We start from the raw sequence: 15,621 nt of genomic DNA, 5'->3' as shown, positions 1-15,621 counted from the left end.
ATCACGCAGCCCGGAACATATCCTCTAGAAGCTGAATCACTCTATCAGATTGACCAACAATTTGCGGGTGGAATGATATAAAATCCAATCTCGTACCCAAAATAGATGACCATGCAATCTGACAATCTCTGAAATATACAACCTAACCAGCTTATCCAACGTATAATTTACCCACACATGAATGAAATGAGCCAACTTTTTAAGCCTATCAATTATTACCCACATCGAATCCTTTTTCGAAGGGGTCAAAGGCAACCCATTTATGAAGTCCATAGTATTACGACCCCATTTCCACTCGGGAATCTTGATAGGCTGTAACAACCTGAAGGATGCTTATGTTCTGACTTAACTTGCTGACAAGTCAAACATCCAACTACAAAATCAGAGATGTCTTTCTTCATGCCAATCCAGTGATATCTCTCTCTTAGATTCCGGTACATCTTATCTCCACCGGGGTGCATAACATATAGACTACTATGAGCCTCAATAAGGATAGTCTGCCTCAACTCAGAATCATTAAACATACAATATCGACCCTTGAAGCATAATACTCCATCCTGGTTAACATTATAATATGATGTTGTTCCCACCTCCACTTTCTAAAAAATAGAAAGCAATGAGATATCAAAAGATTACTTAGCCTTGATCTCTTCAACCAAGGTTAACTTAACTTGCAATTCTGCTAAAAGAGTGCCATCATCAAATAAATTCATCCTGGCCATTAAGAACCTTAAATTCGTTATTTCCTTTCGACTCAAACCATCCGCTACAATGTTAGCTTTACCTGGGGATAATCAATCACACAATCATAATCCTTCAGAAACTCTAGCAACGCCGCTGTAAAAATTAAGCTTCTTCTAGGTCAAAAGATACTTTAAACTCTTATGATCTGTAAAAATGTAACACTTCTCTCCATAAAGATAGTGTCTCCAAATCTTTAAGGAAAATATCACTACTGCTAACTCCAAATCATGGGTCGAATAAATACACTCATGCGCTCGCAGCTGACGGGACGCATAAGTTACTACCTTACCCTCCTGCATTAGAACACAACCAAGTCCTGAGTGTGAAGCATCACTAGACACTGTAAAATCTTTCCTGACTAAGGTTGAGTTAAAACTGGTGTTTGAGTCAAAACCACCTTTAATTTCTCAAAACTCTCCTGTTGTGCTTTGCCCTATTCAAATGGGATATTTTTCCTTAACAACTTCGTCAATAGAGAAGCGACGATGGAGAAACCCTCGATAAATCGTCGATAATAACCTGCTAAGCCCAAGAAACTACGAATCTCATAGATATTCTTGGGTCACTTCTAACTCACAATAGCCTCAATATTACTCGGATCCACCTGAATACCCCTTTTCGAAATAATATACCCAAGGAATGACACCTCCCGAAGCCAAACTCACATTTTCTCAAATAGCATACAACCGATGCTCTCCAGATTCTGTAGAACAATCTTCAAAATCATCCAACTCTGCCTCGATTCAGGAATAAACCAGAATATCATCAATGAATACAACTACAAATTGATCCAAATACGTTCGGAACACATGATACATCAAATCCATAAAAGCTACGGGAGCGTTCGTCAGACCAAAAAACATCACCAAGAACTCATAATGCCTATATCTAGTGCGAATGACAGTTTTCGCAACATCTGAACCTTTCACTTTTAATTGATAATACCCCGAACGAAGATCAATCTTAGAGAATACAATAGCACATCAATTGATCAAATAAGTCATTAATCCTGGGTAGTGGGTACTTATTCTTAACTATCATCTAATTCAACTTCCGGTAGTCAATACATAGCCTTAGTGATCCATCCTTCTTTTTCACAAACAGAACTGGAGCTCTACAGGGTGAGGTACTATGCTTGATAAATCCTCGATCGAATAATTTTGTAACTGAACCTTCAACTCCTTATGTTCATTTGGAGCCATGCGATAGGGTGCCATGGAAATAAGTGCAGATCTGGATAAGTCCCAATCTAAAACTCTATCTCTCTATCAGGAGGTAACCTGACAACTCCTCCGGAAAGACATCAGGAAACTCGCTAACTGTATGAATCTTCTTAATCGCGGACAAGGAACCTTTAATGTTCAAAATAAAAGCAATGAAAGACTCATATCCCTTCTAGGCCATATGATCAATTTCCCAAGCTAAAACTATATTGGAGAGATAGCTGCGACGTTCACCAATTAATACAACAATCCGACCAGCAGAAGTCTTCAGAGTATCTGTCTTGTATTCAATATCCAAATTGACCTTATGTTTATTCAACTAATCCATCCCCAGAATTAAATTCAACTCCTCTAAAGGAAGCTCCATAAGGTCTGCAGAATGACACCTCCCAAATCCAAAACTCACATTTGCTCAACTTAACATACAACTGATGCTCTCTCAGAGTCTGTAGAACAATCTTTAAATGATCATCATGCTCTCTGCCTCGGTTCGGGAATATACCAGAATATCATCAATGAATACAACTCCAAATTGATCCAAATATGGTCGGAACATACAATTCATCAAATCCATAAAAACTACGGAGTGTTCGTCAGACCAAAAGGCATCACCAAGAACTCATAATTCCCATATCTAGTGCGAATGACAGTCTTCGCAACATCAGAACCTTTAATTTTTAATTGATAATACTTTCGGTAGTCAATACATCCCCTTAGTGATACATCCTTCTTTTTCACACAGAACTAGAGCTCCCCAGGGTGAGGTACTATGCCTGATAAATCCTCAATCGAATAATTCTTGTAACTGAACCTTTAACTCCTTAAGTTCATTTGGAGCCTTGCGATAGGATGCCATGGAAATATGTGCAGATCCTTGATAAGTCTCAATCTAAACTCTACCTACTCTTAACAAGAGGTAACCCTGGCAACTCCTTGGAAAACATCAGGAAACTCGCTAATTGTACGAATCCCCTCAATCGTGGACAAGGAACCTTTAATGTTCACAATACAAGTAATGAAAGACTTAAATCCCTTCTGGGCCATATGATAAAACATAAGTCATTGTATGACCTAAAACAGTCTTATCGTACATGGTTTGAAAGTTCTAACAAAGCTGTAATTAACTACGGATACGGTCAGTGCTACTTTGAAAGGCCCATCAATTTTAAAGAGTTACACAGAACAAGTATTAATCAGAAAAGAGCAAGTTGATGAATGGTTTTTTATAAGATTTAAAGTATGTGTTGGTGGTTAAGCTCTAATATTGTAAAATTCCCTTTAGAAAACTAAAAGTATACTAAAGGAATGGAAGTCATTCTATATTTGAAAAAGAATTTACTCCTTTCTACTTTGAAAAAGTAAGAGGAAGGTATGCGTAAATGTCTGTGATGTATGTTCTCTGGTACATAAATAGCTCAATATGTGAACCCAAGACTAAGATAATTACATTGGCTTAGGTTTAATTTACCATGCTACTTTTTGATTTCAATGAAAACTAACATTTATGGTTAGGAGTACTCTGATGTTAGTATGTGCCATTAATAGGCTCGTTAATACTGGTGAGATTTTGTTAATTATCAAGATTTTGAACTTTCTTAGAGCGACATTCAATGCTTAGGTTTGTTACCCTCTCCCATGTTTTTTCTCTTGTTTATATTTATTGAATCATAGCTTAATTTAAAGTCTGTTTCTAGATGTTGAACATATGTATATGGTTTTTAGCACAAATGCAAGCTCAAGTTTTAAATTTATAGTTCTTTTCTACTCCTGTACAGACCGGGGAAACGGAACAACATCATTAAAATAATTCTTGTATGCATTTGAGGTTCAATTCATGCATTATATTAGAGTTTCATATCTTCTTTCAGTTGGCTCATTAAACAGGTTTACATTATCCTTTAGTTTAGAATTGAAGCTGACATGACATAATCTATTCAACTTTATTTAGTCTATGGCGTCAACACCAACTAGCATGAATGACACACACACTTGGATCAAAACTAGATTCCAATAAATCAATCAAACTACCAACAACCAAAACGAAACAAAACACCTATCAGACATGTTAATAATGACATTCGAATAAACAAAAAGTAGAGATTATCACTAACCTTAATACACTTAGGGTGCGTTTGGTTCACGGAATATAAGATTACCAGTGGGAATGTAAGATTACCAAGGAATAGCATTACTGGGAATGTTGTATTTTGTGTTTGGTTGGCTTAGCAGGAATGTAAGATTACCGTGTTTGGTTAAAGGAATAAAAGATTATTGGAATGTATATTTGACCAAATTGTCCTAATTATATATTTGTGTAATATTACAAGTTAGAAAATATTTATATATTTTCTTTAAAAAAATTAAATTCATAATATTTATATATTTTTTACAAAATTAAAAATAAAAAAAAGTTTAATGAAATGATAAAATTTTATTTTAACCCTTGAACTTCATATAAAATTTTAATTATAGATTTTTTTTGTAAATCTAAAATAATTTAAGGATAATTTGTAATTTAATCTCGTAAAATTTTATTATTCGATGACAGAAGAAATATATTTTTGAAAAAAAAATAAAAATTTAAAGGCATTTTAGTCCAAAACGCTGGTAATCCAACAATACCTAAGGAAATGGAGGTAATGACATTCCCGGTAATATACCCCAAAAAATCCACTATTGGTAATCTTACATTACCGGGAATAGGATTCCCGGACTAACCAAACGGGGGAATGTGGATTACATTCCCATGGGAATCCCACATTCCCCCATCCAAACACCCCCTTACGGTTTTAGGATTGGGGTGAAGGATCTTTTGTATCAATGATTTTGGCCCAGGAGAAAACCAAAATGGACGAGAAAACTGGGCAGCACTAATCTGCACATTAAGAAAATGATAGTTTGAAATTTCACAGTTATATCAGCACTCCTACCAAATTCTCAAGGGGTAACATTAAGTTGAAATAAGTTGAATAAACATTAAGTATGAAATGGGTACATAGATAACAAGGAAATTACTCATTACAATTTACAACTCAAAAGAATGGAGGCAAGTACTCATTAGTAATATTTAGTCTAATATTTACTGTTGGTTTGTTCAGTATGAGAAGGATTCGTTTCAGGATGATGGCTCTGTTGTAGTTCTCTATTTTGGTGGTATTATTTTCCTTTTGTCCCCAACTTTTCATCTTTTTAATTGTTATTGTCAATATGATCAATGAAGATACATTTCAAATGCATGGAATTTGTTAGCATCACACTGAAGATTGAGAATGATATGTGAAGACGACTTGTATTTTTTTGTCACCTTATTTGTTCTTCCAACAAAAAGAAAGAAGTATCAGATTTTCTAGTTTGTATCCATAGTATTACATGAGATTTCATCTGTTAAGATAAAATTAGGATCAAATTATTGGAATTTCGGTTGTTTGATATCTCAACATCCTTGGTTTGGTTGGCTTATTCATTGTTGTAACTAAAAACTGACAGACAGTATTGAAGCAATGATTGAAGAAATTTATTATGTGAATTCTCTAATTTTATTGAAGCAATGATAGGTTCAGGAGATTGATAATTTTATTGATACTCCTAATATGCACAAAATAAGAAATGCATCAATTGTACAATTCATGAATATGGATAATACTTTCATATATAAGATATCAGGTCTTGTAGTCTTTATAAACTCAATTCTAACTACCCTTACCAACTATGAAGAAACAAAGCTTGAATCAAAGTTGTAAAGGTGATGATTGCGGCACTTACCTTCTCAAAATCATCCAAAGAGAAACTCAATTCTAACTACCCTTACCACTATGAAGAAACAAAGCTTGAATCAAAGTGTAAAGGTGATGCGGCCAAAGAGTGTAGCTCAATAAAGTTTCTACCTGGGTGCTCTAAGAAGAAGACAAGGAACTTGAGCTTGGGAAAAGGGGTGTAGCTTCTCCCTTAATGCAAACACGGTAACCTCACCCAAAATTTTGTTTTTCATATGCACAAGGTTCTAATAACATTTGTTCCTCCTCTTTATCTCATAACTACAAATATTATCCTTTTATGATTATTTGGGTCTAATCATTTACCATTTAAGCTCAAACTTGTCCAACAATTCAACTTTAGTTTTACAGTGCAGTAACCAACACGAAAATGGCAGTTATTTAAAAATCAGCATAATTAATGGACAAAACTTTCATAAAAAGGAAGGACTGGAAGGGAAACAAGTATAACAGACTTATTTGTCGTGCTCTCAGCAGCAAAAGGCTTCGTTTTTAATGCTGACATAACATTATTAACCCTAAAATTGAATCAAAAATGAGAGTGGCATTGATAATATTGGAGAAAAGATAAGTGGCTGATGATTCGCGGTGAGATGGTGGATTGTGGTGAACACTAAACCCAAATACACAAAGCTAAGTGGAGGAAGATTTGGGGGGGAAACACATAAAGGATCGGGATTTCGAATAGGGGCAGCGTTTATTACAAAAACGCCACTAATGGAGAAAACATTACAGTGTTTATTATGAAAACGCCACTAAAGGAGAAAACATTACGGCGTTTATTTCAAAAGCGCCACTAATTCAACTTTTTAGCGGCGTTTGGTAACAAATGCCACTAAATACAACTCTATTGCGACGTTTATGTCAAAAACGCCATTAAAGTACAACTTTTTAGCGTGTTTGGGGTTTAGAAACACCACTAATTAATAGTATTTGCGCGATTGATTTAAAAAACGTCGCTATAAAAAAAAATATAACTTTTTTAAGGCGTTGTTTTTAAATGCCACTAAAGTATATTCTTTCGCGACGTTTTCGGATACAAACGCCGCAACAGGCGATCTATAACGGCATTTTTGTATACAAACACCGCTAATAACCTTTTATTTACATAATATTAGTTTCATTTTACATTTTCATTTATGCTATACATCAACTAAATTCACTGATATAGCTTATATAAGTACAACACCATACATTTGAATTAAGACATAAGGTATGTATAAAATACTTAACAACATAACATTACAATTTAGAAACATTAAAGTTATGCATAATAGTCTTCACCATGTTGTTCAGTAGAATTTAGTTGTGGTCATTCGTGGGGAAATGATGTAGGAAAGATTTTTTTCCTTGTTTGACGATGCATCGTTAAGTTTTCCTCCTTGTAAACTCTATATGGATAAAACTCTTCGTCCATTTCACCAAATAAATCCCCTACCTCCGGTTCACCAAGAATACTCCTTGCGCGCTTCAGTGCTTCACTTGAAACAGATAACGACCTTCCACCTATAGTATGAAACTTGATTGTAGGTGGCTTGGGAACTGAATAAAAATTAAAATAAACTTAAATAGATGATATAAATGTTTACTTGGAGTAACAGTAGAGGCAACGCATCTTCATGAGGATAGATACTGCTTTTGCAATGAAGATTCTTTCAACACCACAGAGTTACCAAATTCAGTTCTAAACATCGGGTATTTATCCATTCCTATATCATCATTCTCAATAAGCTTCGAAGATCCTACATGCGTACGATCTATGAAATTTGACTGAGCATAGAAAAATAAATTATAGCGGTTGAAAAATTCATAGAATATTACCTTCAAGAAGGAGATCGACCATGGAAGGGTATGGAGCAATAGAAGTTCCTTTCGGGTCATCATCGAGTTTTGACAACGAGACCACCGATATCCTCCCAACGATAATTTGATCATCGTTAGAGCAAAGCCACGACATTCCGACGATAATTTTCTTGGTCAATGCAACACCTGCTTTTTTTCTCAAATACGTTAGCTTTCTGGGTTTCCCCATTTTTAGAAGACCAAAAAATGAAAAAGATCATTACTGATAAGAGGGATCAAACCGTGCAATTGTGTTATAGTTCGTAAGTGAGAGGGCCAATTTGGTCGTTGGGACATACAAAAGACAACGTCACTTGGAATCGTTTGATGGTTGTTGTTGTACCAGAGAATAAGCTTGAGGGAAGAAGAGATTAAATGATTTTAGGGTTTGGGTAGGAGAAAAGGGAGGACTATATATTTAACATTTTGCGGCGTTTATACAAAAAATGCCACTATTGATTAACACTATTGTGGTGTTTGTTTAAAAAGCGTCACGATTGATTAACACTACTATTGATTAACACTATTGCGGTGTTTGTCTAAAAGCACCACTATTGATTAAAACTATTACGGCGTTTGAGGAATAAACGCCACTATATGTATACACACTATTGGTTTTGTGGTATAAACGCCGCTAATTTACCATTCTATTATGACATTGGGCTAAAACGCCGCAAAATTTATACTCTATTGCGACGTTTTTATAATAACGCCACCATAATTAACCCTTCTGTGGCGTTTGTCTATAAACGACGCTAAACTATTCTTCATTGTGACATTTGTTGGAAAAACGCCATTATAAACCACCTATTGCGGCATTTTACAAAAAAACGCCGCTATATGTCTACTCTATTACAGCGTTTGTACAACAAACTCTGCTAAAGTATTAATTTGTGGCGTTTCGATTGTAAACGCTGCTATATATTTAACTTTTGTGGCGTTTTCTCTCCAAACGCCGCTACAGAACAGTTTTGTTGTAGTATTTAATACATATTCAACTTTTTTATTTTTATAATCGTTGCATCAATGCATTATGATAATCGGTTAAAGGAAAATTTTATTCTTTGGATTTCGAGATTCATCTGGATGTAAAAGAACAAAAATTTAATTGATTATTTAAAATAATCGAGAAGATTTTATAATAATAATAATAATAATAATAATCTATCACAAAAGCAATTACTATAACATAAGCAACCATGGGAAAAACGAGCAGAGTGCACTATTCATTAATCGTCATCTGTGGAAGTCTTCTTCCCTGCATAATAAATAAATTTAAACCCATATTAACCTTGAGGATTTAATGTAGCAAAGAAAGTGGTAACAATTGATACATGTGCCGGTAGCAGCACGGTTCGGTTTATTAGGTATTCCACGTCCTCTGCCACCACCCCCACTCCATCCACCACTAACATCTCTTCCTCCATTTCTACCACCACCACCGTCTCTTCCTCCACTCCTACCACCACTTCTTCCGCCACTGGGACCATCAAAGAATTCACCTCTTGGCTTTGCCTCCTCCACAGACGAGGAATGCTTATTAAGTACAGATCCATCAAGTTCTAGGGCTTTGTTGAAACTATCACCATCAGTGAAATCCATATAAGCATAACTGCAATGCATTGTATATTATCAGATACGTTGTTCAACTAAAACATACAGTAATCGACTACGTTCTAATAGGTTATTTCTCTAACATCATGCTAAAAGCACCAGGCCTAAGCTTCTTATCTACAATCTTGGGATAAGGATTCATCTCATATAAATGTGTATCTCTAAAGAAGAGTGTTAGAAGACTGCTTCAGGACTGAAACAAGTCCACATGTTTTTTGTTTTTCTATAGCGTTTTATTTTGTGTCAGCTTCTGTCTTCTTTGGATTCCTTTTTCATAGTTCCTTATAGCTTTGGATACAGATGATTACTTGAGGTCATGTCCTTCTTTTAGATCCCATAGGGCGTATAGGGGGCGGGCTCGACAGAATGGTGCCAATGAGACTAGACTTAGAGTTTGTACGATGAATGTAGGCACATTAAATGCTAGGTTGTTGGAGCTGACCGACGTACTAAGTAATAGGAAAATAGATTTTGTATGTATTCAAGAGACTAGGTGGAAAGGGGCTCACGCCAGAGAGTGTAACGGGTACAAGTTGTGGTACTCAGGATAACGCTAGAAATGGGGTGGGTATCTTGGTTTCCTAGACTCAAGGATAATGTTGTTAAAGTTTGCAGATACCGGGATAGGATCATGATGATTAAGGTCATTATAGAAGAGGAAGTGGTGAATGTCCTTTCGGTGTACACCCCACATGTTGGCCTAGGTGAAGGGGAGAAACGTTGCTTCTGGGATTCGTTAGATGATGTACTTAGGAGCATTCCGGAGGACCAAAGAGTTTTCATAGGGGGAGACTTCAATGACCATAGTGCAATCGACGGGTATGACGGTGTTTCATGGGGGTTTCATTTTTTGGTAGAAGGAACGAGGAGGGGCGTACGTTGCTTGAATTTGTTATTGCTCACGATATGATGGTCCTAACTCCTCCTTTAACAAGAGAGATTGCAACTTGATTACGTTCCATAGCGGGGGACATTGTACCCAATCGACTACATCTTGGTTCGAATCTGGATCGACGGGATTGCATTGACTGTAAGGTGTTCCCTGATGAGGCATGTGCATCATAACACAAATTTTGGTGTTGGTGTTCCGCGTACGCCATGGGCAGAGCACTCATAGGTGGGATAAACTAGGTAAACCTAGGATCCTTTGGAAGAACTTGCATGGAGCGAAAGCTGATGACTTTAGGAGTAAGGTTTTGTCTCATACAGGTTTTGGAACTACAAACTCAAAATGCAGATATATTATGGAAAATATGGCATATGCCATCAGAGAGGTGGGCAAAAACACCCTAGGGTTATCGACAGGGAAGGCCAAGGAATATAAAGAATCATGGTGGTGGAACGACGAAGTCCAAACTAAGGTGAAGACAAAGCAAAAATGCTTCAAGGAGTTTCTACAATGCAATGACGACGAAGAAATCGAGAGCTAAACAAATATACAAGGAGGCAAAGCGAGAAGCCAAGAAAACAGTGGCTAAGCAAAGGATAAGGCATACGAGAAATGTAACAAGAGATTAGATACCAAGGAAGGACAAACGGCATCTTCAGGCTTGCAAAATCTAGGGAGAATAAGAAAAAGATCTAGGTAGCATTAGGTTTTTTTAAGGACAACAATGGTGTTCTTTTAGTGAAATCATGATATAAAGAGGGTTTGGAGTAGTTACTTCTATGGGCTTATTTAATGACGGTGCCTCTCCCTATAGAGATAGTACCGTTGATGGGTCATCGATCATCATACTACGGCCAATAACTGCCCTACTTGTACGGTTGGGAGTGAGGAAGTCAAAATGGATCTTAGAAGATGCGGAGGGACAAAGCTGTTGGTCCAGATCAAATTCCTATCACTGTGTGGCTGGCCTAGGAGAAGAGTGAGTAAAGTGGTTGACCAACATCTTTAATATTATTTTAGAGACTGCCAAGCCAGAGGAGTGGAGAGTCTACGGTGATACCAATCTATAAGAATAAGGAGATCCCCAACGTTGTGGTAATTATAGAGGTATTAAACTACTCAGTCATACAGCTATGGGAAAGAGTGATAGAGGCTAGGTTGAGACAGGTTAACGGTTTCGGAAAACCAATTTGGCTTTATGCAAGTAGGTCTACTACGGAGGCGATTCATCTACTTCGACGGCTTATGGAGAAATATAGGGGAAAAAATAGAGATCTTCACATGGCGTTCATTGACCTGAGAAGTATGATAGCGTTCCCTGCAATACAATCTAGAAGACCTTGGAAACGAGACGGATCCTAACTGCTTATATCCGCGATTCGTGTTATGTACTGTCGATCTACTACATATGACAGGATTACAGTTGGGGACACAGAGGCTTTTCCAGTAGAAATCGGACTCCATCAGGGTCGGCTCTTAGCCCTTACATCTTCGCCTTGATTATGGATGACATCTATTGTGCGACACCAGACGGTTTTCCATGGTGTATGCTTTTCGCTGACGATTGTCCTAGTTGCTGAAACAAAAATGAGCTGAATAGTAGACTGGATAACTGGAAGAAAGCTTTGGAAGAAAAAGGTCTAAGGATCAATACTGAAAAGACAGAGTATTTATGTTCAAACTTCAGTGGGAACCAAAACGATGAAGATGTAGACGTATGCATTGAAGGACACGTCTCCCCTCTAAGGATTGTTTCAAGTATCTAGGGTCTATGATACATAAAGATTGGGGTGTAGATGATGATGTAATGCACCGTATAAAGGCGGGATGGCTAAAGAGGAGGGCAGCTACAGGAGTTTTGTGTGACAAGAAGGTGCCTCTAAAACTTAAGGGAAAATTTTATAGAGTTGCAATAAGACCAGCGCTGATGTATGGATCAGAATGTTGGGCAATCAAGAAGGATCACGTAAGGAGGATGGAGGCCGCAGAAATGAATGCTTCGATGGAATGTGGTAAGACTCTGTGGGAAATGACTCCAAACTCTGCAATTAGGATGTCCTTGGGGGTGAAGCCTGTATCCGAAAAATTGAGGGAGGGAAGACTACGGTGGTTTGAGCATGTCCTTAGGAGACAACAGTCTGGCGGTCAGGAGGGGTAGAGTCGATTATAGTCGACGGTGCCAGAAGGAGAGGACGACCAAGGAGGAAGTGGGTAGACTGCTTGAGATCTGATTTGAAGGATTTAGCCCTTACCGAGGACATGACCTCTGATAGGAAAGTATGGAGACTTAAGACCAGGGTAGCAAGTAGTGTGGGTCACAGTCTAGGGTGTAGCATCTCTGCCTTCTTTTTAATGCCTTTATAGTAATTTCCTTGACTTCTACTTTGAATATGTTTCTGTCATGGGAATTTTTGAAGGATTAAAACTAGGATAGCGGAGTAATGTTGCATTAGTTTAGGTTTTAACCCATTTGACATTTTTCTTTTATCGTAGCTTGCAACAACTGACTTTCTGTATATCCTTATCATGTTTCGTCTTTTAAATTTATTTCGGACTCACGTTTTTTTGTCTATATTCAGAGATTTGTATGCAGGGATTTATTTGCAGGGATAACTTCCCATTACAGAAGCGCATATGAGAGACTGTTCAAGTATTATTTATTTTTCTTTATTTATACATGCATTGTATTTATCTTTATTTTTAAATTTTTCTGACTGCCGGAGGTCTTCCACGGAAGCGCTCTCAACCTGGCGTTGGGGACAGCCTACTACCCTACCTCCCTTAACCCCATTACATATGGGAATAGGGTTTTGTTGTTGTTGTTGTTGTTGATTCATATATTTTAATTTGAATCATCATTTACTGGACAAACAATTTGACAAAATCATAAAAATTTTAAAAATAAATAATATATTTGGTATTCAACTTTCCTTGGCATTATAAACATTTTATAGAATGAATACAAGACTAACAAATTTCAATACTAATTTCAGCAGTTTATTTTTTATAATTGAATTAGTAGTTCATTAAAGACATTATACTAATAAGTATTGGCAATCTATTTTCGTACAAACGGTTAATACAAAGACTTAGCTGATTAATTGCAGAAAACATTAGTTTAGTTTTATCGATAAGACACTGACGTGCAAATCCAAGACCCAGACAGAAATTTACCTTCCGTGCACCCTCTGCAGTAGCGAATTCACATCCATACCCCTTAAAATTCCCTTCAAAATCAGTGGATACTGTCATTTTATATGATATAAACAGCAGTATGATGATTCCAGTGGATGATGTGAGTATTGAGGCTAATGCTTGATAGAACAAAAGAATTTCTATGCAAGATCTTGATTATTTTTATCTTTGTTGTTGATTTTTGTTTAGGAACATGCTGCAAAAACTAAGGTAGCGACAGCCGTTAAAAATGACTCTGCATCTGTTAAAAAGGCAAGCTCTCCTGAAGTTCAGATGAAAATGAAGTAAGTTCTGTATTGTTAATGATCTTTGCTTTTTAATTCGATTAGGAAACTATTGCATTATAATTTGTTTATGTGAGCTTTTTCCTTTCGAATACAGGAAAAATCAAAACCTGCCTCCGAGAAAGGACCTACTACTGTTGCAAAAAAAGTGCCGACTGAAAGTTCAGAAAGTGATAGCTCGTCGGGTGAAGAGGATGCGAGTATTGTGTTGCCTGCAATGTTACAATAAATGAATATCTTGGAATTATTTAAATGTTTACTTTGATGCCTTGAACCTACCTTCTAATTGTGATTGAATTATTATTTGTAATTTCACTACTACTACTTGTATAGGAACCTCCTCGCAAGGCTACTTTACCAGCTTCTTCTGCGAGATGTCCTTCACTGATGCAAAGGATAAAACTTCATCCACTGATAGCGCTCTGAGGAGGATTCTGATGAAGAGGTGTGATGTCTCATTCATGAAGTTCCCTTTCCCTTTTTTTTTTTTTTTTGGGTTTCTACAGCCTCTTTTTTCTGCTGCTGCACTAGGATGCAAAAAAGCAACTTCTGTGAAGAGCTTCTGCTCCCACCCTTAAGAAAATTGAGGATTCCAGTACTAGCTCCTCTGATGATAATGATTCTGAGGAAGAAGTGGTGTGTCCCTTTACTTATGAATTTATTAGTATATGTATCAATTTCAGTTCAGTCATGGTTCTTTACTTTTTGTTCTTATCGTTAATGAATAAATGTTAGCAAAAAGTTGAAGCAAAGGATGGTAAGAAACCTTTTACTGTGAAAACTTCAAAGAAAGAAGAGTCGTCTGAAAGCTCCGAAGATACCGATTCCTCCGAGGAAAAGGTAATTGGTAATCATGTGGTATTTAGTTTTGGTCTGGTTCCTTTCTAATCGGATTATATGAGAAATTAACAATTTTTTTCTGAGGCGGCGGCATTTCCTAATTAGTGTTTGTGTTATATTCATTGAATTAACAATGATACTGCAGGCTCCTACAAACAAAGCTCCTGTTGCTGCAAAAAGGCCACTCCCCACAGCTGGTACAAAAAAATCAAAAGAGGTTGCTTCTTCTTAGAATTTTTGCATGTAGTTACTCTCTGCATTCGTACAAGTTCTGATATTACGTATACCGGGATATGTTTTTTCCTTGATGAATTTTTAACTTTATTTGATGGGCTTGTATTTGTATTCTTGTGTGCGTTAATCAGACAGCTTTTAATTTAGTCATAAGTTTGCCGGTTATTATTCCTGAAATTTTCTCAGCAACTTTTTATCGAATGGTTTAAATTTGGAATCTTCCAACATTGTTCTGAATGTGACCAAAATGCCATGTTCTACTAATCTTCTCTCTGATGAAAGTGAGGATGAACCACCTGCTGCCAAAAGTCAAATTTCTTGATCATCTATGTTCCACTAGATGTTTCTTTTATCATTGATATACAATCGATTTCCTGAATTGTCTAATTCTGTAAACTGCAGTCTAAGGTTTAAGGATGCCAAGGTTGTTAAAAAGTAAGCAGTAGTGAAGATGAGGAATCTGAAGAATCATCCAATGATGATGAGGAAAGTCATGAAGAAAACTCCAAAGAAAAGGTTGGAACATTGGAATCTGTTTTTTTCTTTATACTTTTGGAAGGTTATGATGATTGCCTAATGAGATGTTGTACTTGTATATTGGGATCAGACACAGATGTAGCAATGGTGGATGCCGCAACACCACAGAAAAATACCAAGCAGCAGGATTTAAAGTCCGGGAAGAAAGCTGTAAGTGCCAATTTCATTCCAGTTTCTTCCAAATCTTATCCCGATTGCTTTTTTGCCTCATTTTGTCCATCAGGTGGAAATCTAGTGAGATTCTTTTTTCAGCTCCAAACCCCCACAGCCCCTCAAGTTCAATCCACAGGTTCAAAGACACTGTTTGTTGGAAACTTACCTTTTCAAGTAGAACAAGAGGATATGTACGTTCAGGTTCTCCTGTCCTTTAATTGAATTTTTCTTTTGTTTCATCTTATATTTAGTTAATTTCAGAATATGTTTGTTTGTTTTTTTTTTTTTTTTTG

General features: G+C 36.6%; 1 protein-coding gene and 1 long non-coding RNA gene across 2 annotated transcripts; one reads left to right on the top strand and one right to left on the bottom strand.

Annotated features, from left to right (window-relative positions):
- Positions 1-8,811: 8,811 nt before the first annotated feature.
- Positions 8,812-9,338, bottom strand: LOC120131795 (nucleolin 1-like). Its single transcript, XM_039148707.1, has 3 exons — positions 9,280-9,338; positions 8,917-9,194; positions 8,812-8,840 (listed from the first exon to the last, which is right to left on the bottom strand). The coding sequence occupies exons 1-3, from the start codon at positions 9,336-9,338 to the stop codon at positions 8,812-8,814; spliced, it is 366 nt and encodes a 121-aa protein (XP_039004638.1).
- A 4,604-nt stretch (positions 9,339-13,942) lies between these two features.
- On the top strand, positions 13,943-15,136 carry LOC120131712. Its single transcript, XR_005516945.1, has 5 exons — positions 13,943-14,009; positions 14,096-14,197; positions 14,300-14,404; positions 14,550-14,621; positions 15,125-15,136. It is a non-coding gene; the product is annotated as an uncharacterized LOC120131712 (long non-coding RNA).
- The last annotated feature ends 485 nt before the right edge of the window (positions 15,137-15,621 follow it).

The sequence above is a fragment of the Hibiscus syriacus genome, unplaced genomic scaffold (assembly GCF_006381635.1).
Source record: "Hibiscus syriacus cultivar Baekdansim isolate YM2019G1 unplaced genomic scaffold, ASM638163v2 tig00001713_pilon, whole genome shotgun sequence".
Lineage (NCBI taxonomy): Eukaryota > Viridiplantae > Streptophyta > Magnoliopsida > Malvales > Malvaceae > Hibiscus > Hibiscus syriacus.
This window is presented reverse-complemented; position numbering and strand designations above follow the sequence as displayed.